Source organism: Notamacropus eugenii, chromosome 6, assembly GCF_028372415.1.
Source record: "Notamacropus eugenii isolate mMacEug1 chromosome 6, mMacEug1.pri_v2, whole genome shotgun sequence".
NCBI lineage: Eukaryota > Metazoa > Chordata > Mammalia > Diprotodontia > Macropodidae > Notamacropus > Notamacropus eugenii.
Window position 1 is genome coordinate 226,640,395 of NC_092877.1, and position 27,887 is coordinate 226,668,281.

General features: G+C 37.4%; 1 protein-coding gene across 2 annotated transcripts in view; it reads right to left on the bottom strand.

The window, feature by feature from the left end:
• Positions 1 to 27,887, bottom strand: part of CLYBL (citramalyl-CoA lyase) — a 369,958-nt gene that overhangs the window by 155,797 nt on the left and 186,274 nt on the right. For both annotated transcript variants that reach the window (XM_072622047.1, XM_072622048.1), the window contains exon 2: positions 23,155 to 23,341. In XM_072622047.1, coding sequence (XP_072478148.1) covers positions 23,155 to 23,341 — 187 coding nt within the window. The remainder of the gene's footprint in view (positions 1 to 23,154; positions 23,342 to 27,887) is intronic.

Sequence of the window (27,887 nt, forward strand, 5' to 3'; positions counted from 1 at the left end):
TTACTGTCAAGGGCACCATTATCCACCCATTGACCTAGATGTCTTCCTCAAATCCTCACTATTTCTCATCTTCCATATCTAATCCATGACCAAGTTCTGCTGATATTATCTTTGTAACCTCTCCCATATATGCCTGCCTTTTCTCCTCTGACACTGTCACTATCCTAGGGCAGGCCCTCATCATCTTATACATAGATTATTGTCACAGCTTTCTGGCTGATGATCTTGCCTCAAGTCTCTCTCTATTTCAGTCCATCCTTCACTCTGCTTCCCAAAGCCCAGGTCTGACCATGTTGCCCATCTGTTCAGTAAACTCCTGTGACTCACTATAATTTCCAGCGTCAAATATAAAATCCTATATCTGGCATTCAAATCTATATGTAACTTGGTCCCCCCTTCTACCTTTCAATCTCCATATACTTTACTCAACTCCACATACTCTGTGATCTATTGACACCAGCCTCCTCACAGCACATAAGACACTCCATTTTCTGACTCTGGGCATTTTCATTAGCTGTCCCTGTGCCTGGAAATCTCTCCCTCCTCCTCTCTGCTTCGTCTCCCTAGCTTCCTTCAAGTCCCAGCTAACTTCCTGCCTTGTACATTAAGCCTTTTGTGATTTCTCTTAATTTTAGTTAATTGTCTCTAATTTATCCTGTTTATACCTTGTCTATACAGTGTTGTTTTCATGTTGTCTCATGTATTATTCAAGGAACTTTGAGTTCCTTGAAATCTGAGACCTTTTTTTGCCCTTCATTCCCCAATAAATGATAAATGGTCAAAGGATATAAACAGGCAGTTTTCAGCCAATAAATATTGATTCTTTCAATGTTCTGTGTTCCATTTTATAAATCAAAACTATCTATACTCATGAAAAAAAATGCTCTAAATCACTATTGATTAGAGAAATGCAAATTACAGCAACTCCAAGGTATCACCTCACACCTATTTAAATGATTGGCTAATATGGAAGGAAAAGAAAATGACAAATGTTGAAGGAGATGTGGAAAAATTGGGACATTAATTCATTACTGGTGGAGTTGCGAAGTGACCTAATCTTTCTAGAGAGCAATCTGGAACTATGCTCAAAGGGCTATAAAACTGTGTACCTACCCTTTGACTCAGTGATACCACTCTAGGTCTGTACCCCAAAGAGATCAAAGCAAAAGGAAAAGGACCTATAGTGCAAAAATATTTATAGCAGTTCTTTTCATGGTGGCAAAAAACTGGAAATTGAGGGGGAGCCCATCAATTGGACTGAACAAGTTGTAGCATATGAGCATGATGGAATATAATTGTACTATAAGAAACAATGAGCAGGATACTTTCAAAAAAACTGGGAAAATCTGCATGAACTGATGCAAAGTGAAGGGAGTAGAACCAGGAGAACCTTGTATACAGTAACAGCAATACTGTATGATGAGCAAGCGTGCATGACTTAGCTACTGTCAGCAATATAATGATTCAACACAATTCTGAAGGACATAAAAAATACCATCCACCTCTCAAGAAGGAACTGACGGAATCTGAATGCTAAGCGATATAAAAACATTTTTAAAAAACTCTTTTTTGTCTATGTTTCTTTTTGCAACAAGGCTAACTAATATGGAAATGTTTTGCATGACTGCACATAAATAATCTATATCAAATTGCTTGCTTTGGAACTCAGAATTTTAAAAAACATGTTAAATATTTTGTTTACATGGAATTGAGAAATAAAATAAAAATTAAATATTAAAAAAAGATACTGACTGGAGATTAATTAGGAGGTTATTGCAATAGTCCAGCTGAGAGGCCTTAACTAAGGTAGAAGCTGTATGACTGAACAAAATGGGATAGATGTGAGATATACTGTGGTTGGAGAGCTAAAAAGAGTTAATAATTGAATATGAGGCTTAGGAGGGAGGGAAGTTTTGAACCCGGGTAATTGAAAGGATAAGTGGTGCTCATAATAATATTTATAATATATTAATAATATAATAATTATGTTATAATTATTAATTACATAATAATAAAACAATTATGTTATAATTATTAATTATATTATAGTAATAATAAAAAAAGAAGTTTGAGAGAGGGATAGATTTTGGAGGGAAATATAATGAATTCCACTTTGGACATGCTGATGTGGAGATACCTACTGGATATCCAGGTAAAGATGCCCAGAAGGTAGTTGGTAATATGGGTCTGGAGTTTAGGAGAGAACTTCTTCTATCCCAAATTACAGTTCAATAATGAGAAGAAGTTAGTTTACAAACAAAACAATACTCAAACATTGTTGGTAGCAAATAGCATTAGTAATATTTGCTTTCTTACTTATCCTATCAATCAAAACATTCAACTATGCTATGCCATGTACATCACTTCTTTATTAGTAATAATTTGGTATTTCATTATTAACTACTATGAACTACTGCCACTTGAAACAGTGAAACTTGGATAGAAAATAACTGCTCTTTGTTTTCAAGAAGTACAGCTCTGTAAGATTTCATGGTGGGGGTTTTTTTCTCAGCTATTTCTGTTGTATTCCTAAATGTTTTGTATATTAGTCATAGATCTAAGCTATGGAGCATTGAAAGGATCAGTCTTTATGTTATGAAGATCACCTGTGGATTGATACAGGATACTAGTAAGAGACTTTAATTGGTATTTAAATTTAGACCAAGTGAATTTAATAAGGCTCCCCCAAACTAATTCAACATGTATTTTTAATGGAAACAACTATGGTTTTCACTTTTGTGTTCAATTCTCCTGGTTCATTTCATATAAGTTGGATTCAAAATAAAATAAAACTTTCATTTAAGCAGAGGTGCTAAGATCTGTTTCAGTGCCCAGGCACCGTTCTTTTAGTAGTGAGTTATATCCTACCATATATCATACTCAAGTCACACTTAATTGGATACCTATGAATCGCAGGAAAAGGAATAACTGGCAATTTAAAGTCTGCATGTTTTACTTAAAGGACTTTGTTGAGCTTATTAAATGGAAATTGCTGACTATTGTGACCTTAATGCAGATATCTGAATCACTGCATTAAGAAGAAGGTTAGTTTGAAGAATAAAACAATGGGAACAAAAAAAACTTTTATTTTTCACCATTACCACTCTGAAAGGAAAGGTTATCTAGGGTGATGGAGGGAATGATAAAGGACTGAAAACACTTTCCTACTTTTATAAAAACCTATCCATATCTGAACCTTTAAGGATCAAAAAGATCTTGCAGAGTTCCCAAGCATAGTTCAGCTTTCCACACTGTACCAAAAAGGTTCATGGATACCACTATTCCTATTGAAGCAATCTCCCAAGCTCCAAAGTCTTTTAAAAAAGGCAAGACACCTGGGAGAGAAGCCTTCCCATCCTAATTTCACATACCTATTGAAGAGAAGTTAGCTCCCCATGCTCCTGTACACATTTAATCATTCTTTGTGCATGAGTTAGCTTTCTCCCTGTGGGGGAATACACCTAGCTACTCTACTCATTTATTTCCACAAAAGGGGCAGCACTAAGGAAGTGAGAATTTAACCAAATGGATACATGAATGCAGATAATGGGCATATGTGTGAAGTACAGACAGGCATGAATGTATGTATGCTTATTAATGCACATATGTGAGTCACTGTAAAATAGGAAATAAGAAAGGAACACATGTTTGTGGGTTCATCACAGACATTACAGAGTAACTAAAAAATGAACTAGAGACTTTAGTCTTTATTATAATACAATTATCCTGGCATTTATACATGATTAAACATAAACTAATCATCTAGATGATGGTATTATGAGATTTTTCTTTTTTAAAAAGTCTTTTTCTTTTTGGAAGGATGATGAATGATTATGAAAAGTATCATTTCATTAAGTGGACAGAAGCATTAGAGAGCAAAACCAGATCTTAAAAGTCTTGGCAACATATTCAGATACTAAACAAAGCCATCCCAAGAATTTTCAAGGATAAAAACAGAAAAGGGACCACAAAGAGAAGAAAAATGGAAACGATTTGCAAAAACCATTGCAACAAAATGTTTTCTCCATTAAGGAGAGTGAAGCCACCCTTGAACAACAGCATAGTTCCTGAAGGAAAAGCATCTGGATGAGACCAAGTTTTTAACATTACAAAAACTGAGAGCATCCTCAAGGATTTTATTAGTAAGGTACAAGCAGACTTTCCCAACACTATTCAACAACAGACTGCATCTTTGTCATATCACAATATCTAGTGTCAAGATATTAGGAGATGCCTTGTTTTCCAGAGCTAACACCCAGCCAGCAGGCTGTACCCTGAGCCTGGTATAACCACAATCCTTGGTGCTCACCCTCTGGATGATCTGAGCCACAGCAAAATCCCAGAATTACTTCACATCAGCATCAGGTGGTCTGTGAGCTTGAACAAGCACCTGTAGGACCCGTGATTCTGTCATGAAACCCTGCTGAGAATCAAACTTGTCACATTGTTGATGGTATCCCTCAATCATCAGGGCGACAGTTCACTACATAACCATTGGTATAAGTACTGAGACCTCCCCACACTGCCTTGGGTCCCCCCAATAGGGATGGGGCTCTGGCACATATGCCCTTATTTGCAAAGCTGTTTTCCTCACTCTGAAATTAATTAAACTACTGTTTGATTCCTGACTTTCCTGTCTCCAGACTGCTTTGTTCAGTTCTGACCGCCTACAGGTTAGAGACTGGTTCTCTTCCAGTTGACATTAAAAAATAGAAGATCCTAGAGTGCTTATTTAGTGGATCAACAACAATAATTTATTAAAGATCTATTTTATGCCAGGCACTGTGCTAAGCACTAGGGATGCAAAGAAAGGCAAAAGACTCACAAGTCTAATGGGGCAAACAATATGAAAACAATTATGTACACATGAAATATATGCAGCATAAACTGGGACTGATTTAACAGAAGAAACACACTAGCACTAGGCAGGAACGGCCACCTGTACAAGCTAGGATGTTAGCTGGGACTTGAAGGAAGCTGGAAAGCTGGCAGAGATAAAGGAGGCAAGGATTCCAGCTGGTGAAAATCCCCAGTCAAAAGGTTGAGAGGAAGGGCAAGGAGGCTAGTAGCAATGATCATAGAATATGTGATGTGAATAAAATGTAGGAGGTGGCCATGATATGCAGGGTTTTGAATGCCAGAAGATTTTATATTTAATCTTGGTGATAGGGGACCACTGGAGTTATTGAATGGGAGTGGAAAGCATGACATGGTCAGACCTGCGCTTTAGGAACATTAATTTGATAGTTGAGTGTAGGATAGACTGGAGTGGGGAGAGATTAAGAGCTAGGAAACAAACTAGAAAACTATTGTATGTGGTGATAAACGCTTGTACCAGGTTGGTGGCAGTGTCAGAGAGAAAGGTGGTGTATGATAGAAAAGGAAGAAAGGTAAAGTTGACAGGACTTGGCCTTAGAGCGGATATGGGGGTAGGGGTGAGAGTGAGAAGACAAGGACACCTTGATTGTGCCCCTGGGTGACTGACTCTGAGCATTCATCTCAGCATTCATCTGAGCATTCATCTGAGAAATGCCTCTTTTAATATTTGAATTAATTCTCTATATAACTTGAATTTCAGATTTTTATCAGAAATTTGCAGCAAAGATTTTTCCCCAGTGAACTGCTTCCCTTCTAATTTTATTTGCATTGATTTTGCTTATTAAAAACCTTTAATTTTATGTAATCAAAATGGATTTTATCTGCTCTGAGACTATTTTTTGATTACAAACTTTTCTCTCATCCTTAGTTAAAATAAAACATTCTCTCAAAGGAAGGTCCATTTACTTATGCTTAATAGTAATTTACTTATACATTAATATTGTAAAATTAATGGTATTAATAATGTAATACATTGTATTGTTAAAAGCTTTCTGCAGCTACTGATATAATCAATTAATTTTTACTACTTTGTGTTAATTTAATATATATTTTCTTTATAATTTTCCTAACATTGAACACATTGCATTCCTGGTATAAATCTAACTTCATGATGATATATAAAATTTTTATTATGTTATTGCGAACTTTTTTCTAATATTTTACTCAATATTTTTGGGTCAATATCCATCAGAGATCCTCGTGGTCTATAGTTTTCTTTCTCTGATTCATCTCTCCTGTGTTTAACTATCAGGGCCATATTTGCCTCATAGAAGGAATTTCGTAGAATCTTTCTTTCCCTACTTTTGCAAACGATTTAAATAATAATGGAATTGATTGTTTCCTGAGTGTCCGATAGAATTTAACTGAAAAATCTGTCTGGTACTGTGTTGTTGTTTTTTTTATCTCAAACTTGATGTCCAATAGATACCTTAAATTCAGTATGTCCAAATAGAACTCATTATCTTTCCCCTTAAATTCTCTCTCTCCTACTTTCCCCATTATTGTAAAAGGCAAAACCATCTTCCCATATCTGAGGTTTGTAATCTAGGAGTTATCCTGGATTCTTCATGATCTCTCGCCTCCAAATATCCAAGATTCTACCAAGGCCTATTGATTTCACCTTTGCAACATTTCTCCCGTATGCCCCTTCTCTCCGCCTGACACTGCCACCACTCTCCAGCAGGCCCTCCTCACCTCATGCCTAGATTACTGCAAAAGCCTGCTGGTGGGTCAATCTGCCTCAGGTCTCTCCCCACTCCAATCCATTCTCCATTTGACCACTAACGTGATTTTCCTAAAACACGGATCTGATCATGTCACTCCCCTATCAATAAATCCAGTGCCTTTCTATTGGCTCCAGGAGCAAATACAAAATGCTCTTTTTGACATCCATAACCTAGCCACCTCCTACCCTTCCAGTCTTCTTATACCTTACTCCCCAATAGGTATTATTCAATCCAGTGGCACTGGCCTCTTGGTTGTTCCATTAACAAGACATTCCATCTCGTGACTCTGGCTGTCCTCTATGCCTGTTGGTAAGGTTCTCTTTCCTCCATTTTGTCTACTGACCTCCCTGACTTCTTTTAAGTTCCAACTAAAATCCCGCCTTCTACAAGAAGCCTTGCCCAGCCTCTCTTAATTTCAGTGCCTTCCTTTTTAAAATTATTTCCTATTAATCCTGCATATGATTTACTTCATATATATTTGTTCACATGCTCTCTCCCCATTCAATTGTAACCCTTTTATCAGTCTGTCATCAGTCAGGGTCTGGGTGATGAGGGAATAGTAGAAAAGCTGATACATGCAGGCAAGTGCCCAGGTTAGGATCCTTGTGTTGGTAGCTGAGTTGAACAGCTCACAATAATAACAACTGAAACGGACATAGTACTTTAAAGTTTGCAAAAATATTATATACATGCATGCATGCATATGTGGATGTCATATAATATACACATATCATATGTGCATATAAAGACGTGTGTATATATCAAATATAATATCCACACACTGCTATATGTGTGTTCATATGTAATACATAAACATACAAAATATAATAATATATACAATATTATGTAATTATATAATACATGATATGATCGTTATAGATCACATAATACTTAAATATATGTATCTGTATCCAAAAATCACCCTAGTGGAATATAAGCCCCTTGAGGACAGAGATTTTCATTCATTTCTTTGTAATTTGAGCACTTAGCATTGCGCCTGGTACATAACAAAGGTTTATTCAATTGAATGAACTCATTTGGAGCTTCACAAGAACCCTATGAAGTAGGCACTAGATTTATTATTAGTTTCATTTTATAGATGAAGGCATTGAGGTCGAGGACTTGCTCATCACTCTGGTGTGTCTCAGAAATGGGATCTGAGTGGTCCTTCTCAATTTCAAATCTTTCTGATTCCAAGTCCAGTCTGATACCATGAGGCCATTCATCCATTCAGTAAATACTTATTAAGTAACTACTATGTGCTGGCTACAGTGCTAAGCATCGGGGATACAAAAAGAGGCAGAAGACAGTCAAGGAATTTACAGTCTAATAAAGGGAGACAACATGCAGACAAATATAAACAAAGCAAGTTCTGTGCACAATAAATAGGAAAAGATTGATAGAAGGAAAGCCCAGAAATGGGGGGGATAAGGAAGATTTTTCCTAAAAGGTAGGGTTTTAGTTGGGAATTCAAGGAAACCACAGAGGTCAGTAGTTGGAGCAGAGGACGAAGAAGGTTCCAGACAAGGGGAACTTAGTATGGTGTACATCCTTAATAAATGTTTATTGATTGGCTTATTTCAAGAGTTCATAAGTGAATTATTGGTCACATAAGGCTTATTCAAGGTTGTTGTTATGTTCATTCATTCAGTTGTACTGGCTCTTCATGACACCATGGACCATAGCACATCATGTCTAAAACTTGGGTAATGAATGAGTTAACCAGGGGTGGAGAACATGTTGGCTCAAGGCCATATGTGATCCTCTAGGTCCTCAAGTGTGGCCCTTTGACTGAATCCAAAATTCACAGAACAAATTCCCTTAATAAAATGATTTGTTCTGTAAAACTCAGATTTAATCAAAAGGCTGCACCCAGAGATCTAGAAGGCCACATGTGGCCTCAAGCCTGCAGGTTCCCCACCCTTGAGTTAGGCCAACATTACAGTCATCAAAGTGGTCATGACAATTCCAGAGCAGTTTGGACCATTGTTATGGTTTACTCTCCTCCTGGCAACTGCCTGTTGCCCTACCCTACACAGACTCTATGCCCCTCATACTCCCATGTCTCCACATCTACCTCACCATTTCTTCCTTGGAGGAGGATTTATGTCGAAGACAAAGAAAGGAAAGGACAATGACTCCAGAACATCAAAGAATGTAAATAATGCACCCTGGTCTCAAGGGACCACTTAGCCCTGCAGAATTGGGGGCTATTGTTGAGGATGCCAAATGCTAGGAATGCTCTTTGCTTTCACAGCAGGCAGGCAGTGCCTGCATCTAACTGGCCTCCCTGGCAACCCTTGTTCCATTACTGAGTCAGAGCAGGTGGTTGGGGAAGGGGCTCCCGCTCTCATCCCGTGCATCCTCCCAGGTGTTCTGTGCGGCTGCTTCTGCTGAGCGCTACTATTGTCTGACATTCTTGGCAGCTCTCCTGCCCCTGCTGCCCAGGATGGAACATCATTTTAAATGTGTCACATTCCGGGTCTTTTCTTGAAAAATAGGTTTCTATGCATGATGTTTTTTTAGTGCCTGTTAGTGTGTTTAGCTTAATTCTTTCTCTCTCCCCAATCCCCAACACCCTTCCACAATTCCCTCTCTTATCCTCATTCTCCCTTTTCTTTTCTCTTCTCATTCAAATTATAAAATAATCTAGAGAGAAACACATGGTAAATATCTACTTAGTAGCTGGAGATGGGGCAGTTAAGTTGGTATGGTGGATAGAATGCTGGGCCTGAAATCTGTTACACTCATCGTCCTGAGTTCAAATTTGGCCTCAGATGTATACTAGGTGTGTGACCCTGGGCAAGTTACTTAACCCTGTTTGCCTCAGTTTCCTCATGTGTTTAATATACTGGAAAAGGAAATGGCAAACCAGTCCAGTATCTTTGCCAAGAAAATTTCCAAATGGAGTTACAAAGAATTGGATACAACTGAAAAATGACTGAAGAGCAGCTGGAGAATGATAAATTTCACCCCAGCTTCTCCAGAGGCAAAGATCTAGTGAGATCTTTTTTAGAAGCAACTTCTAGGTACATGCTCCCTGCCCTGCCCAAGATAACTGTAGGATAGCTTGGATAAAGAAGTGATTTTTTTTTCCTGTGGAAATTAGACAGTAGCCTTCTATGCCTGAAGAAATCGATAGTTGAGGAGAAAAATTTTTAAAAATTGGAACAGCAAAACAATCCCTTCTTCCTCTTCTCTGACCTAGTCCAGAAACACTTGCCTTCTTCCTGTTCCTTCTTGTTTGTTGGGTCTCACCTCAAAATATCATCCCCTAACCACCAAGGGAGTTACCTTTTGAGGTAACTAGGGGTGTGTGTAAAAGGATATTGCCTAAATACAAATGTCCCCAAAGAGAGAAAACACATCATCACAACCACCATGGGCCAGACTCAAAGAGAATGGGTCACCGGGGCTTGTGTTTATTTACTGAACTGTGAGTAGAAAAGATCTGGAACATGAAGTGTTGCTGGAGTGCATGGTCTTTAACTAGGTTCCTAAAATGGGAAGACGAAGGTGAAACACCGGGCTGCATGTGGTTTACTCAATGTCTGAAGTTAAGGAGGTGGAACTTACCCAAGAACAAGAGGTTCTGAAAAGGGGTAGAGGAAATCAAAGTCAAATTTCTGCTTAGGACCTGGCCTTGCTCTAGTTGCATTTTAAATAGTAAGCTCCTAGGAAGCAAGATCTATAGTGTTTTAGATTTAGTTCTATATTGTACATTCTTCATCTTCACCCTGACAGATGTGACCTACCTTAGTGCAGAGAAATGCTTGAATCAGGTTTTAAAGGACAATCATGGTAATTTTTAAATCACTGTCAAACAATTAAGTTAATAATTGTTGTTTATAAAATTCAGTGAAATTATTCTCACATCATTTTAAATTTACTGTTAATGCAACAAAGGTGTGTTTTTTAAAAAGAAATTATTATTCAATTCAGTCTCTAAGCTCAATAAAAATCTGTGTGTGTATGTTAAGATTAAGATTTTAAGCCCTGAATCAAAATTTTTTCTGTACTTAGAAAGGTCTTCTCTCCAAATCTTTGTGTATAGCCTATTTGTATATGGGCACATTTCTGCACAGGGGCCTCAAACTAATATGGATATTTAATTGGACCGAGAATCAAGATACGCTCTTCTCCCCGCTAATCTTTGTCAAGCCCTCACAAAAGAAGTCAACTATGAGGGAAAATGCTGTGGAGGGTTGTGGGGTGGGAAGGTAGGCTCTTCAAAGAAGGTTTTAACCAAGACTAACCTATTAGAGGCTAGTTCGATTATGTTGACCATATTAAAGTTTCTATTTCTACTAGGCAACTGAACTATTTATTAAAAGATTTTTCCAAGTCAACCCCTAAGTAATCCATCCAGAATACCTCATCAGTCACTACCTGGGGATACAAATGCAAAAACGAGGCGATCCCTGTCCTCAGAAAGCTTGGGGGTGGGGAAAGGGGAACTGCATATAACAAGTAAATAAAAAAGATACCAAAATAATTTCACAGTGAGGAGGAAGGGAACTGTTAACAAATGAATTCAGAAAGGCTTTTTGAAGGAGATGGTACTTGAATTGAGTCCAGAAGAGAACCCAGGATTGATTCACTGAATGGTTATTGCGTAGTTCAGAGTTCTTAAGCCTTTCAAAGTGATTTTCCAATGTTGTTGTTACTGTACAAATTATTCTTCTGGTCCTACTAACTTTATTCTGCTTCAGTTCAGACAGGTTTTCCTTGATTTCTCTGAATCTATCCATTTCATAAAAAAAAAACCCAATATTCAATTACATTCATAAGATACAGTTTATCCATTCCCCAGTGGATGTACACTCCCTTAGTTTCCAGTTCTTTGCTGAAATGAAAAGAACTTCGATAAATATTTTTGTATATTTGAGTCCTTTGTCTCTTTGATTTCTTTGAGGTAGTGTCACTGAGTCAATGGCTATACACAGTTTAGTGCCTTTGGGGGGGACTTTCAAATTATTTTTTAGAATGGCTGTACTAGTTCACAGCTCCAGTGAATTAGCGTTTCAGTTTTCCTTCCCACTGCCCATCCAACAAATTTTACCTTTTTGTTAACTTAGTCAATCTGATATACAAGAGGTATCCCAGTGTTATTTTAATTTGTATTTTTCTAATGATTATTGATTTCGAACATTTTTACATCCTTCTTGAAAGCTTGGGTTTCTTCCTTTGAAAACTTCCTATTCATATATCATTTGGGGAATGGCTTTTATTCCTATAAATTTAAAGCAGTACTTTACTTAGATATGAAACCTTTATCAGAGAAGCTTTGTGTGTTAACTTGAGTTAAAGGCATGCTCATTCTCTATAAAACCAACATCACCAACAACCCTTAGGGAACACCAAGCATGGTCCTGTCATGATCTAAGAGCTTTGACAATAGCATTGCATTTCCCCCCACAAGCCGGTCCACTGCCTCTTCTTCCAGCTCCGTTCCAGAAGCCATCTTTCAAGGAAGAAACCATTTTGGGGACACAACCCAGCCTTTACAGGTGCTACAGCACTTACCTCCTCAGCAGCAACAGCTACTGAAGATCCAGAAAGGAAAGTTATTTCAAACAAAGTCCTTAGTTATTTCAGATGGTTCAATATCAGAAACAATGGTTTTATTAATGGGAATGACACTAAAGAAGATACATTAGCATCTGCCTTGCTGCTGTACCCTAAAGAACACTGGGACCTTCCTATATATGTATTATCTCCCACTATTAGAAGATGGTCCATAAGAGCATCTGCTTATATCCAAGGAGCATAGCACAATGCTTAGCATAATCCTTTAATAATTGTTTTTTATTCATTCATTCATTTAGTGATAGCAGTATAGATTCTCTACTTTGGTCAGACTTTGCTTTGATCCATAAAAAGTTACATTGATTCCTTCCTTTTGGTTTGGATTAACTTGTCCCTTTACCTTGCACCCTCCCTTTTATCTACGGAAATCCTTTTCATTCTCCTATGACACCTTCCCAAACTACCATTGCCCTCGCTTATATTTTTTCTCTAATACCTATTGTTTATCAGGCACTTCTCAAGCTTTTTGATATCAAGAGCCCTAAATCATGAAGTACACTGCATCCTGGGCCATTTTCAGCTGTCTTGACCTTTGACTTGCCACTGGACTTCAGTAACTCAGGAAGAGAAAGTAAGGCTGACGATTTTATGCAACTGTCCCTCACTTCAATCCAATCCACACACATATCAAGACATCACTTTGTAATGCATTGGTCCTCTGAAAACGAAGGGCCAACAACACTCCCCAAGAGGTTTTGTTTAAATGGGTTTTATCTATCAATGTTTTTCTGTATTAGAAATTAAAACATTTTGGTGCTATAATGAAAACAGTTTTGACTGCATGGAACCCACTACCCTTTGAGAACTGCTGGTCTATATTACTCAACGTAGCTGTGATATTTGTTGTTTAGGTTTGTAGACAATGTAGTAGTTTTAGAGATCTCCATCTCTAAACATATCCTGGGATTTCTTGTCGCTACGCCTGTGCTCATGAAGTTCCCTGAGCTTGGACTATCCTCCTTCCATTTCTTTATCTTTTGATTTCTACCCATTCTTTAAAGCCCAACTGAAATGTCACCTCCTCCTACGTTTCCCCAAGTCAAAAATGATGTCTCGCCTCTCAGATCTTGCATAACACTTGTCTTAAACCTTTTTTATGGATTTATCATTATTATTTTGCATTAAAATTATGCATGTATGCATTATATTTCTCTTAGTAGTCTGTAAGCTCCACGAGGACTAGAACTGTCTTATTTAAACTCTGCATCCTCCCCTCCCCCATCAGTGCCTTCTGCAGTGTTCTATACATAACAAGCTCTTAATAAATGTTTGTTGTGCAACTGAATAATTTTGTTACTCACTAGCTGTGTGACCTTGGGCAAGTCACTTAACCCCAACTGCCTCATCCTGGGTCATCTCCAGTCATCCTGATGAATATCTGGTCACTGGATTCAGATGGCTCTGGAGGAGAAGTGAGGCTGGTGATCTGCACAGCCCTCCCTCACTCAAAACAAAGTCAAGTGGAAGTCATGTCACCATTTCTCTGAAGGCATGGTCTTCTTTGGCAACAAAGGACGAACACACACAATTCACTATTTCAATTCTATTGAATACGTATTTCTTAAGTTTTTACTGTGTTCTGGGCTCCTCACTGGGACTACAAAGACAAAAATGAAAACAGTCTTCCCTCAAGGAGGTTATGTTTAATGAGTCTTCTGCTTATAAACCCACCTAGCAGGATTAACTGAAAGCAGTTTCCTCTCACAAGTACTGATTGTATACAACATACCATCCTATGCCATCTCTGTATTGTTACTGAATTGTTTTGTGAAACTTGTCTCCCCACAAACTACGCACTAATAAATTCTTGCTGAATTTAGCTGAACATATTTTCAGCATGTTTTTGAAAGCATGAAAAAACATAAAGCAAATATGTAATCACTCCTTGGAAAACCTAGTTAGATCTTGGATGCTGAAAGCCAAAAGAATGGGTTGAATTCTCATCCTATGAAATTCTATGGGAATTTTTCCAGTAGGAAAGCTGGAAAAACCCTAGGAGCAGATGGTGGTACTGATTAAAAAAAAATCTTTGGCTGGCAGAATGTCAGCCCCTTCAATAAATCTGCCAAATGGTTCAAGGGCTTTCTTGGGGAGAAAGGGCAGGCCTGGCACAGGGCACCTACCTGAGTGCTGAACACCAAGGAAGTGACTTCCACTGGTGGCTTGTTGTTATTTAACTGTTAATTATAGTCCCAATTACTGGTCTCATCTCTCTATGTCCCTCACTCTCCTTTAGTTTATAGTCATACCTCTAGATCTGGAAAGGACCCGAGAGGTCATCTACTCCAACCACTTCATTTTACAGATGAGGAAACTGAGATTCAGAGAGGCTGCCTGACTTGTCAGATATCACACAGAATCAGAATCCAGGTTTTCTGACTTCAAATCCAGCACTTTTTCCATTGTACCATGAGACCTCCTATCACTCTCCCTTTGTCTTCGCCAGAGTAGAGGCTGTCCCATTTTTCAACACTGCTTTGATCCCCCACTTAGTCATTTGATACCTTACTTATTATTTGATGGTTTTTACCAGTGTTCAAATAGGGAAAAGGCCAAGACAGCCATAAAATTACATGTGCCCCAACAAGATTTCATTTAAAAGTAGAGAGTTCCTAATCTGCCCACCTCCATTTCTTTATTTCCTTCCAGTGAATTCAGAAGCCTTACCTTGTTCCAAATGCCCCAGAGGCGATGTGATATAATGGCTAGAGTGCTGGACTTCTAGTTAGAAAGATCTGGGTTTGAATTCTGCCTCAGACACTTACTAGCTGTGTGACCCCAGATGGATAACAATTCCTCTGAGCCTCAGTTTCCACATCTGTAAAAAGAAGGGTTTGGACTTCTGACCTTTAAGGTCCCTTCCAGCTCCAAATCTGTAATCCTATGGGATTTAGTGCTTTTTCTGACCATGAAATAAGAGGAATACTTTCTTATTATTTTTTTTCTCAACAGCTCAGAGTCAAATGTTTAAAAAAAATTTTTTTATGAAACCCATGACTCAGTCTTCTGATCAATCTACTATACTAAATTTGGGCTGGATTTTATTAATTCTAAACATTCCTGCTCAAAGGTGACAAAGTATCTACAAACTGATGGGATGTCCATATTTTTAAAAACATCTAAACTCAATACAACTTCTGAGGCAGAAATTCAAATTGACTTCTGAAAGCCTTTACTTTTAGGGAACAGAGTTGACAAAATGAACAACTTCAAAGATGTTTCTTAAAGACGGCGAGGCCCCTTAATCTCAGAAACCAAACAAAGGCTTTAGTTTTTTAAGGGAGAAAGAGAAAATACCACATTTGAAATCCTCTATTGTACAATGATTATGCAGACTCAACACAAATAAGTTAGTCTGCAAACACTTGGACTCTGGTCTCGAATCCACAGACAAGGTAAAACCAGACTGTTTAATTCTGCTCTCTAGAGTTGTTCAGGAATGGGTGGATAAAAAGAATAGGAATAAGAATAACTTATAAACATTTATATGTTATAGTTTCAAAGCTCTTTATATTCAGTATCTCATGTTAGCCTCACAACAACCCAGTAAGGTAAATACTATTGATATCATTGTAAAATAATTATTACAAAATTATTATAAAATGGTAACATTTTATAGATGGCAACATTGGGACTCAGAGAAATTAAGTGATTTGCCTACGGTTATACAGCTATAAAGTGTCTAAAGTGGGATTTGAACCCATATTAGACCCTACTGTTATGTCTTAGAAATATGTGGAAAGGAATGTGAAATTAGGAGGGGTTTGAGGGCACAAATCTGGGGTTATCTGACTATAACGGTTCTTCCTCTCCCTGCCTCATTCTTAAACTCTGAGCCCTACCTGGATTTCCATAGTAATTCACTGTAAAAATCAAGCTTAATTAACTCAATTTATTTACCATGTGGCTCTGCAAGTAGTGTCTAAGATAATCTCTTTCTGATCATAGATATCTCACCCATTTGACCATGAAAAGAGAACATCAGAAGAAAATGAAAGAAAGTTTTTCATAAAATTTACTTGGGAATGCAATGGTATTAGACTTCTTTGTGGAAATCTCTATTGTTTCTGGAGGTGATACACATTATAGGGAGGATATATGCAATAATATGTAGGATAAATAGCAACTATCTCCCTCAAAGTCCTCAGTTTTGAAATGAAGAAATTGAAGCCTACAAAAGTTGAGTTACTTTCTCAAAATCACAAAGAGCTAAAGAACAGAGCCAGGAATTCAACCCAGGTGTCTGATTTCAAATCCAGTGCTCTAACACCTCAGAATGCATCTCCATACTTTGAAATAGAAGCCCATAGAATATGTTTTTCCTTTATTATGCAACTCAAGCAACTTTCTTTCTACCTGAAGTCTTTCCTGATTTTTCCATATACTAACTCCTTCCCTCCCTAACCACCATTCATCGAAGTAACCAATATTTATTTGTATTTGTTCTGTACATGCTTTTATATGTGCATATTATTTCTCCCTAGTAGAATGTAAACTCTTGGAGAGAAGGGGACTATAACATTTTTGTCTCTGCATTCTCAAAATCTAGTCCAAAGTCTGACACATAGCATGCACTTAATAAATGTTTGTTGACTGAGAAACTATAGATGGACACATCATTTCATTATTGCAGTATGCCCTCTAATCAGTATAGATTGCAATGAATCCACAGTTTCTCATTTTATATGATTCTTTTCTAAGTCTTTCTATGAAACATCCACAGAGGATCTACTTAGTGGGCTGAAGGCCCTCCTCTGGGGAGATTTTTAGCGAGCATATATCTTCCTGTTCAATACCTTACTACTGATAATTAGAGGATCCTTGAATCAAGTTATCCATGCAGATGCATCTACTCAAGAGTCTTGTGTTATTTTACACATGCTTTGGGAAAAATTTTGTTGAAGAAGAGTTTTCAAGGCTGCAGCTTGCTCTGTTGAGTCAAATTTCAAAAATTATGAACCACATAACTAACAATGAATGTGTTCAATAAACAGTAAAAAGTTTATTTTTTATGCTTCTCAACTGTATGTGACCTGTTAGAGAGCATTCTCTATTACGTTTTCTTTTCATCAAAGATAACTTTGATTTATACAGATACCATTCTCATAAAGAGATCAGAAAGTCAGCACATGGATCTATTGTTACGGCTATCTGCTTAATCACCTTTTGGGGTGCTGTTAATAATATTGACAATCTTTTGCATTTCTGTAGAATCATTTCTTCTTTGAGATATCATGAAAATCAATCACTCATTGGCTTTAAAACTCTGTTACCTCCAGCACATTTATTCTAAATGTATTTGGTCATATCTACTGACATTTCCCGACTCTTTTAGAGTCTATATTACTTTGCCTCCCAAATAAACCCCGGCTCTCTAATTTTCAATCTCTCTGTATATACTAGGTCATTCTCTTTTCCCTATAAACCTAACAAGATTTCTCTTGTATATATAAAAAAAAAAAAAAACTCTGACTCTACCATCCCTTCCCATGGTCATGCTACATTTCTCTTTTCTTTAATAATCAAACTCCTAGAAAAATCACATTGTCTTCATTTCTTTGGTTCTTTCCTTACTGTCTTCTCAAATCCTGGCACCCTGGATTTCAACCTCATTACTCAACTGAAGCTGCTTTCTCCAGTGTTGCCAGTGGTTTCTAAATTGCCAAATACATTGGCCTTTTTTCAGTCTTGATCCTTTCTTTGCCATTCTGTATGTAGCCCTTCTTCCCTTTTCTTTGGATTTTAGTGACATTAATCTCTATTGACTTTCTTCAACTTGTCAGTTTACTCCTCAGGCTCCTTTGCTGGAGATTATTATCCATATCCCAGTTCCTAACTGTGGATATTCTGGGGCTTTATCTTCTTTCTCTATACCCCCTCTCTATATGATTTCATCTGTTTCCATGAGTTTAACTCTAATTCCTATGCAAATGGCCCCCAGATTTATATAACCAGCCCTAGAATCCCTCCTGAGTTCCATTCCCATATTGCCAACTGCCTACTAGACATTTTCCACTGAATGTTCCATATATATCTCAAATTAACATGCGTAGGATAGAACTTATTCTTTTTACCCCATCCGCTACCCAAATCCATCCCTCTTTCCAATTGCCCTATTACTGCTGAAGATATCACCATCCTTCCCAGTTTCAGACATCCTTAACTCTTCATTCTTTCTCAGCCCTTCAAAAACAATCATTTGTCAATCTGTCAAGAAGAGTTGATTCTTTCCCACATCTCTCACATCCTTCCTTCCCTATATCTCTCCTTTTTTTAAGTTTCATTGATATGTTTTGGTTTTACATTACAAACATTTACAGATTATTCCCACTTTAGCAGAAGTTTCTTTTAACAGGACAAAACCTGTAATGTAAAATTGATAATGATTTCACCTGAAAGTATGTGCAATATTTCACACTGGTAACACCCCTCACCTCTCTATGGAAAAATAGTAACAGAAAACTATTTTGTCTCCCTCCAACACCCATCTCATTTTCTTAAAAAAGAAAAAAAAAACAAATTTCTTAACAAATATTCATAATTGTATGTGTAGGACCCATATAAGATTGCATGCCATCTCAGGGAAGGAAGGGGGAAGGAGAGGGAGAAAATCTAAGATTTATGGAAGTGGTTGTAGAAAACTGAAAACAAATTAATTAAAAAAACAAATATTCATAATCGAGCAAAACACATTTCTTTAGTTGATGCATACAAAATACAGACGGCTCATTCTGAACCCTAAATCCATCACGTCTCTGTAATGGATAGCATGCTTCATTATTAGGTCTTTAGAATCACAAATAGTCATTGTATTCATCATAGTTCATCACCCCTCTATCACCACCTATGTAGCCACCGCCATACTTCAGACTATCATTTTCTTCTGCCTAGACTACTTTAGTAGTTTCATTAGTGGTTTTCCTTTCTCAACTCTTTCCTCCCTTATCTTTACATTTTAGAATCTCTAGCTCCTTTCAAAACTCAGTTTAATTGCCACCTACAACATAAGGTCTGTCCTGATCCATGAAAGCTCCTAATACCCCCTGAATACTTTGTATTTAGCATAGATCTAGTTTGTATTTACTAAGACATGTATATTAGTAGATATATTTGTATTAATGTGCATATTTCTCCTTTTCCCCATTGTTCTGGTGGTCCCCTTAGCTATGCTTGTCATATAATCTCACTAAAGCTGGAGAATGTTTAATTCTTGTCTCTGCAGCCACTGAACCTAATGGGTACTTAATAAACACTTCTTGAGCTTCTAGTTCCCATTTTTCAAAGTTAGCAGCATGTTTAAAAGGCTCAAAAAGCAATCATAATTACATGTAGTATCTTCTCATCTTTATCTTTTCTCCTAATTTCATGTTAATTTTTACTTTTGCTCTAACAAGTCAATTATCTGACCACCCACAGTGGATTCTGAAATTATCCTGATGTTTGTAACCAGTCATTTCCTATCAGTTAGTATATAATAAATTTCTTTGGGGGAGGGGGGGGTTAACATTCAGTGTTACCATGTCCAGTGCCTTCTTGAAGAAGGAATTCATGACATGTAGACATAAAGAATTTGTTATTTTAAAAACTCAAATTATATTTTCCAAAAAAGACTTTTGCCATTCTCTCAATTTTGTCCATCTTCATACTGATCATTAAAGTGTATGTTGATTTAGTATAGAATATCTATTCAAGATGTCCATAGAATTCCACTACTTATTTATCTTTTGCAGCAGATCTTGACATAGAAGCTACAATTGTCTTGGTGTTCTCTTACATAGATTCAGCAGGAGCACTGTAAGATAAGACAACCAAATGTTTCATAAAAATTGCTGCTCTTAGGCTCATGAGAAAACCAGTTTTCCCAGTTACTTTATTTGGCTCTCCAAGAAGTACCTGCAAACCATCCTTCTTTGTATCCTCAGATTTTATTTACAACAAGCATGCTATTTTAGATACGGCTCATTTCTTCTCACATTTGTTATATAAAGACAGAGACTAGATCTGTGATTTCCTTGGGGACTTCCAGATGAGGAAATGCAGCCAATAAACATTTATTAAACACCAACTATATGCTGGGTGGGTAGCTAGGTGGCACAGTGTGCAGAGTGCTAGGTCTAGAGACAGGAAGTCTCATCTGGAGTTCAAATCTGGCCTCAGACACTTATTAGCTGTGTGACTCTGGGCAAGTCACTCAACTCTGTTTACCTCAGTTTCCTCATCTGTAAAATGAATTAGAGAAGAAAATAGCAAACCACTGCAGTATCTCTGCCAAGAAAATCCCAAATGGAATCACAAAGAGTTGATAAATGTAAATAAAAATTAATTCAGGGAAAGTACCTGGAGTGGTGAACATAGAATGGTTCTATAGGGAAGGCTGAAAAAAGCCTCCTGATTGTAAGCACATATGTAAAAGTAGCAATAATTTTATAGGTATAGAAAGGAAGGGTGACAACCTCTCTGTGTCCCATTTAGCCTTCTAAGACCTCAAGTTGCAGAACGTTTACTGAACTGGATCAATAAAGAGCTTTTGCTCCCTGGGGAGTTCCCTGCACTGCTGCAATCTTAGATTTGGACAAATATATGTCTAGATATAACAGTCAGCACTGATATAGTTCTTTAAGGTTCACACACCAAATTCTCACAACAACTCTGGGAGGCAGGTATAAGTAATGTCCTCATTTTACAGAAGAGGAAATTGAGACTGAGAAGTTAACGGACTTGTCCAGGGCCACACAGCTAGTTAAGTGTCGGAGGCAGGATTTGGACTGAGTTCTTTCTGCTTCCAAGTCCAGTTTTCTGTCTGCTGAGGTACCTTGCTTGCTGCCCCAAATATCTAGAGAGATATAGAAATATCTAGATATGCAAATATAACTATCGATATGCGTACATACATGCACACATATGTAGGTACTATCTCTGTGTGCATAATTACTATGGTAATTATATATACAAATATACTTATATATTCAATAAATATAATTTATATGTATTATATAATATAATGTGTATTTATAAACATAAATATATAACTGCAGCTTTTATATACTGCACCTCTATATAAATACATATAATTGTAGTTTACATCTTACACACATATATTTACAGCTTATGTGTCAATATCTGCTACAAAAGATGAATAAATAGTGGAATTCTATGATGATCTTGACTAGATCCTCCACACTAAAGATAAATTTATACATATAAACATATATATGTTTTATATTTTTAATATGTCACTTATACAATATATACACACATCCATAAACATACACATACTACCCACAGTAAAGAGGTAGAAGACTAGTGTTTTCAATGCCTTTTCTACAGTATGTTTTGTTCAAATGTATTGTCAAAAAACTCTATTTTTGAACAATGGAAGAACTCCTCAAGGCTGAAAGTCTAAAGAGACACCTACATACAAACCTGGTTCTCCTGATACACGAATTACTCTCTTTTAAAGATACTTTCTGGAGTTCATTTCTCATTTGAATTAAATACCACTGAGGCTACTGTAATACTAAGAGTACTACTGAGGCTATGCCATAAGAATATTGTTGAGGGTACTACAGTAGTAGGGGCCTAAATGACTTGTGCTTACTAAATGGGAAAATTAGGTCTTTTTAAATGCCCAGTTAAAGATAATCTGCTTCTGTTCTTAGAATTGTGATTTCCTAGCTTTATTTTCTGGGAAGGATGAAGAAATTTCAAATACCTTCTCAACATGTTGAGATACATAAAGTTTTTAGAATCATCTCATTTTAGAGCAGAAAAGGACCTTGAGGATCATATACTCTAACTCCTTCCTTTCACAGATGAGAAAACCAATGTTCAGAGAAAACAAGTGATTGGCTCAAGTGACAGAATATGTTAATGCCAGAGCAGGATAGAGAACCTGAATCTCCTAGATTCACCCTAGTGCTTTTCTCCATTCCACTATGACACTCAGTCTGAAAAGTTTGCTCCAGAATAGTGAAAGTACTGAATTTAAATCCTAAAATTAACACATGGAGCAGATGTGATAACATCACCATCTAACATGCTATAGAACTTTTAAGAGAAAAGATGTCTGTAGTAACTTTCTAGCTACATCCTCCCAATTGGGCATGGTCAGGTTTACAAGTTAGGTCCCCAGGGAAGTGACTACAGTTTCATGTTCTAGGATATCCTGTGGGTCTGAGCTCTTAAAAGCACAGTTCATGAGCCTCTACTGGTCAGCTCCCCTTTAATAATCAGCCCATAGAGACAATTAGCTCAAAGCAAAGGTATTTACTAAAATAGGACAGTAAGAAAAGTATGCACACAAAAAAATTGCCCCTATAAACCTGGATGAGTAATTCTGCTAGTAGAGGCCAAGGATTATGGGACAGGAAGTTAAAATTTCCTTCCTCTCCCTCCCCTCTGCCCCTCCAAGTGAAGAGTTTATATTCCACAAAGTTGTTCATGGCATTAATTCTCTCAAATTATGTTGACTAACTCCAGGCCTGGGAGTCTTAGCTACTTAATGGCTTCCAAGGGTGCAGACAATTTTCAGTCAGCCAATCCTAAGATCTTCTTCCAATTAAATTGGAGAGAAACATTTTTGTGTTTTGTAACAGGACACAAGGTAACCATATTTATAGTTAAACGCCTCATTAACACATTAATACATCATTACCTATGTTATCTACCCTTTGCTTTTTGTGACTACATCAATTCTGGGGAAGGAATTAATTGGGTAAAGGTTAACTATTTCTCCCTGAAAAAATTCTTGAACCTTTCTGAGAAATGGCTCTCAAACAGAAAAAGATGAGAAATCAGCAAAATGTGAGTAAGTTTGGGGGGGATGGAATGGGAAAGAAGAGGACATGGGGCAGAGAAGGACAGGAAAACCAGAAAGTACAAAATGCTGGCAATAGCAAACAGAGTTTATTTCCATTTCCACACACACCTTTTTCCCATCAAGAAATTATACTGGCCTTACCTTCTTGTTCATAGCCACACCATCTTCACAGTCTAACACCGCACAGTCTACGTTCAGGGATGGTACTTTCTGTATTTTCTTTTCATCATTTCCAGGAACGTACAGAACTGCCCTCCTGGGAATGTACTTGTGATTCACTGAAGAACAATATCCAGTCTTGCAAACGTCCACTGCCAGAGAGAGCTTCCTGCAAGAGAAAATTTTGAGTTTAAGTTCCAAATTACGTCTAATTCATTTTAAGTTGTCTTCCTTTAAATAAAAGCAAAATAGAAATCAAGGGGGACTCAGCTGGTGCAAAGACCAATGAAAATTGACAACAGGAATAAGCAAGCAGGAAAATGTCAACTGAAACTGATTAAACTGAGGTTAAAAAAATGAGAGCATACGCAATCCTTTAAAAAAATGATGTAGCGCTACTAGGAGGACTTTTGGTTAGTCTGACTCAATAAATAGAGTACTTCATTTGGAGTTTGGGGACAGCTCTACCAGGTACATGACCTTCGGAAAGTTACTTCTTTGCTGAGTCTCAGGGCTCATATGTAAAATGTGGACAATAATTTGAGGTTAACATTTATAAATCTCAACATATACTAATAATGAGGGTAATATTTATTACCCCCAGAGGACCAAGTATAATAAATAATATGTATCAGTGGCTTGTAAAACTTAAATCACAATATTATTATTTTTATTGTTAGTGTGTTTTTTAAGGAAAAAAACATTGTTTTCAGCACTAATACATAGTGCAGAGTATATTATAAGGAAGAAATTGGTGCTAGAAAAAACATCAAAATATCAATACAGTCCTATGATGTTAGGAAAAATGAAACTAGAAATCATCTTGATTTATCCAAAGGGTGGCGGTTCTAGCTAGAAGAGTTTTTCACAGTATTTTCCCAGCCAAAAGTCTCTTTTCCCAAGTGGAAAAGGCATAATCAATCAATTAAACAATAAAGTGACTTGCCCAAGGTCACATATCAAGTATATGGTAGAAGTGTTTCATAACTCCCAAGTATTTATTAATCCCATATTATATGTCAGGAATAGTGCTAAAGGCTAGGAATAGAAAGACAAAAACAGAGTCCTATTCTCAAGGAGCTCAATGAGGGAGAAAGCATGAAAACAACCATGTACATATACAAGATGGATATAGATACACATACATACACACACATATACATATACATATATACACAATATATACGTGTATACACACACACACAAAACCTCAAAGGAGAAGGGGTGAGGAGAAAGGAAAGGAAAGGAAAGGAAAGGAAAGGAAAGGAAAGGAAAGGAAAGGAAAGGAAAGGAAAGGAAAGGAAAGGAAAGGAAAGGAAAGGAAAGGAAAGGAAAGGAAAGGAAAGGAAAGGACAGAACTATTTATATAGTACCTACTATGTGCCAGGCACTGTGCTAATCACTTTATAAATATTACCTCATTTAATCCTCACAACAACCTTGTGAGGTGGGTGCTATTATTATCCCCATTTTAAAGTGGAAACTAAGGCAAACAGAGGTTAAATAGCTTGCCTAGGATTGCACAGCTAGCAAGTATCTGAAGCCAGATCTGAACTCAGGTCTACAGGCCCAGTGTTCTATGCACTTAGCTGAGGGGACTGAGGTTAGGAAGGGTGGAGAGTATAAACTAAGAAAGGCCTCCAGTAGAAAGCAAACTTTGAGCTGCTTCTTGAAGGAAGCAGAAGGGAGACATGAGAATATTGCAAACGTGGGGAAAAGCAAGTTAAAATGCAAGGAGCTGGGAGGGAGAATATTTTATGTGAATGAGAGTGCACTGTACAGTACATGGATAGAAGTATAAAAGTGTAAGAAGACCGAAATCTATGAAGAGCTTTAAATACCAGACAGCGGATTTTATATTTAATCCTAGCAGTTACAGGGAGTCACTGGAGCTATAGAGTGTGTGTGTGTGTGTGTGTGTGTCTGAGGGATATCATTAGACCTGTACTTTAGGAAAATCACTTTGGCAACTATGTAGAGGATAAATTGAAGAGACCTGAGGTAAGGAGACCACTAAGAAAGCTATCACAATAGTTCAGAAGTAAGGTGATGAGGGACTGGATCAGGGTGGTGGCCGTGTCACAGGAAAGAAAAGGGCATATATGAAAGATGTAAGGGTTGAAGTCACAAAGTCTGGAAATAGATCAGATATGGAGGGTAAGTGAGAGTGAAGAGTTAAGGATGATATTGAGGTTACAAGCCTAGATGTCTGTGAGATTGGTGATGTCCTCAACAGTAACACAGCAATTGGGAAGGGAGGGTTTGAAAGGAAAGATAATAAGATATGTTTTGGACATGATAAGTTTGAGAGGCTTATGGGACATCCATTTCAAAATGTCCAAAAGACAGTTGTAGATATGGGACAGGAGCTTGGGACCCAGACTGGAGTTAGATATATTAGTTTTGGAATTATCTGCATAGAGATGATAACTCATGACAGTTGAAACGATCCTCAGGTGAGACAATGTACAGGGAGAAGAGAGGAGGACTCAGGACAGAACCCTGGGAAACATCCACAGTTAATGGCAGTAACATGGGTGAGATCAAGTAAAGCAGACTGTAAAGGGAGTCAGAGAGGTAGGAGGAGAACCAGCAGAGAACCATGTTTTGAAAACTTATTAGAGAGAGTATGAAGATCAAGGTGATCAATAGATAGTGTTCAAGACTAAATATCTGCCCTCACTTCTGAGCAGTGGAAGATGATACATAGGAGAAGTCAGGATCTCTAGACATACTCTCGCGATCATAAGCTTCTGGCTCCTCTGACCCCTCACTACTACTTCTCCTTGCCTTTCCTCATCTTTCCAGATGAATAATCCTGTATGAATAAAGTAAAGGATGCCTCTGTAAGCTTCTCCTTATTGCAGATGGCTGGCAGAATTCAGCCATCAAGGAAGGGAGACTGAGAAAGTAATGAAAATACTGTTGATATGAGAAATGGAAAATGGGAATTTCCTAGAAATGGCAAAGTTGGAAGAGGAGTCAATTTGCAGATTTGGACGGTGAATATAATCACTTCAGTCTTAGAAATGTTGAGTTTGAAGAGATGGTAAGACCTCCCAGGATAGATGACCTTTCTTTATGTCACAGTGGAAAAAACAGTAGATTGGAAACACCGTGTTCAAGACTTTCTTCCACTAATCAACTCCCTCATCTGTAAAAATGAACATATTAATTCATTAATTCCCATACTATCTACCTTGCATGTTGGCTGTTATGATCAAATGATCTCTATTTCCAAAATACTTCATAACCACTAAGCACTATATATTATTACTATCATCATCAGGGCCGCCAGTTGGCTCAGTTGATAAAACACTGGATTCAGAATCAGAAACACTCATCTTCATGAGTTCAAATCTGGCCTCAGACACTTACAAGTTATGTGACCCTGGGCAAGTCACTTAACCCTGTGTGCCTCAGTTCCTCATCTGTAAAATGAGCTGGAGAAGAAAACAGCAAACCGCTCCAGTATCTCTGCCAAGAAAACCCTAAAATGGGGTGGTGGAGAGTTGGATACAACTGAACAACAACTGTTATCATTATCTCAAATTACACTCTTTCCTATCCCAATCTGTCCTACATACAGATGCCAGAATACTCTTTCCACATCCATTTTTATCATATAACTTCCTTGCTCAAGAATCTATAGTAATTCATGATTGTCTATAATATGAAATAAGTATATATCTCCAATAATATAAAATAGGTAATATAATTAATACCTATAATATCCAATCTTCTTAGTCTGGCTAACAGTAGATGGCATCCCATCTGGGGTGTAATGGAGCCAACTGTAAAATTTTCAGCTTGATCACTTACACCTAAGAAATTGACAAATGTTTACAAATAGGGGCTTGACTTTGTTGATTGTCTAGATTTAAGAAAATGGTAGAGAAATGTAAATAATGCAAATTAAACTTAAATATGTTGAACGTACATTTTTTTCCCTCTTGAAGAGTCAGTTAAACATTAACCAGCATACTCCCAAGCTCCCACTATCTATCTCACCAACTTAATTCTTTGTTGGCCCCCTACAAAGACACTGTTACAGTCAAGTAAGTCATTCACTCCCTTATCTCCTCTCAGGTTCCATATATTTCTTCCAAGTTCAGCTCAGAAAGCACACCCTTCTGTAGTTTTCCTCCCATTCCCTAAGCTAGTAGTGTTCTGCATCAAGGCACTTCTACCTAATGCGAAGATGTTCTTACAGTCATCAAAGTCCCTATACCTTGCCTTAAGTCCCTGGACTGGATTACTATGCAGTAAAACGATCATGATTTCCCTCAACATGATCACCCTCCCAACCCCATCCCCTTGTTTTTTTGTCCTAGATCAAAATACTCTTAATTGCAATTCTGGTAGAAAACAAGAGAAAGTTGCTCAAAGTAGAAGTTGTGAAATAAGAGTTTCGGCATAACATTTTTTGGCAAGCTTTTCTCTCCTGGAAAAACCATCAAGGAGATCAGTCAACTGATGACTTGGACCACTAATCCTCTTACAAAACCAAATAACCATGCTTGGAACACAGTGAATGCTTTATAAATGTAGATTGCAGGTCAGATATTACTTAGGAGTTAAGACTTAGGCATTCCTATCATATATGACCTGCCAGAAATGAAATAAAAATTCAGTATCTTCCAAATCAACTTAGGAGAACTCATGTAGCCTGTTACTTCATGCAATAAATAGCAACCACATCTGATGGCAGGAGG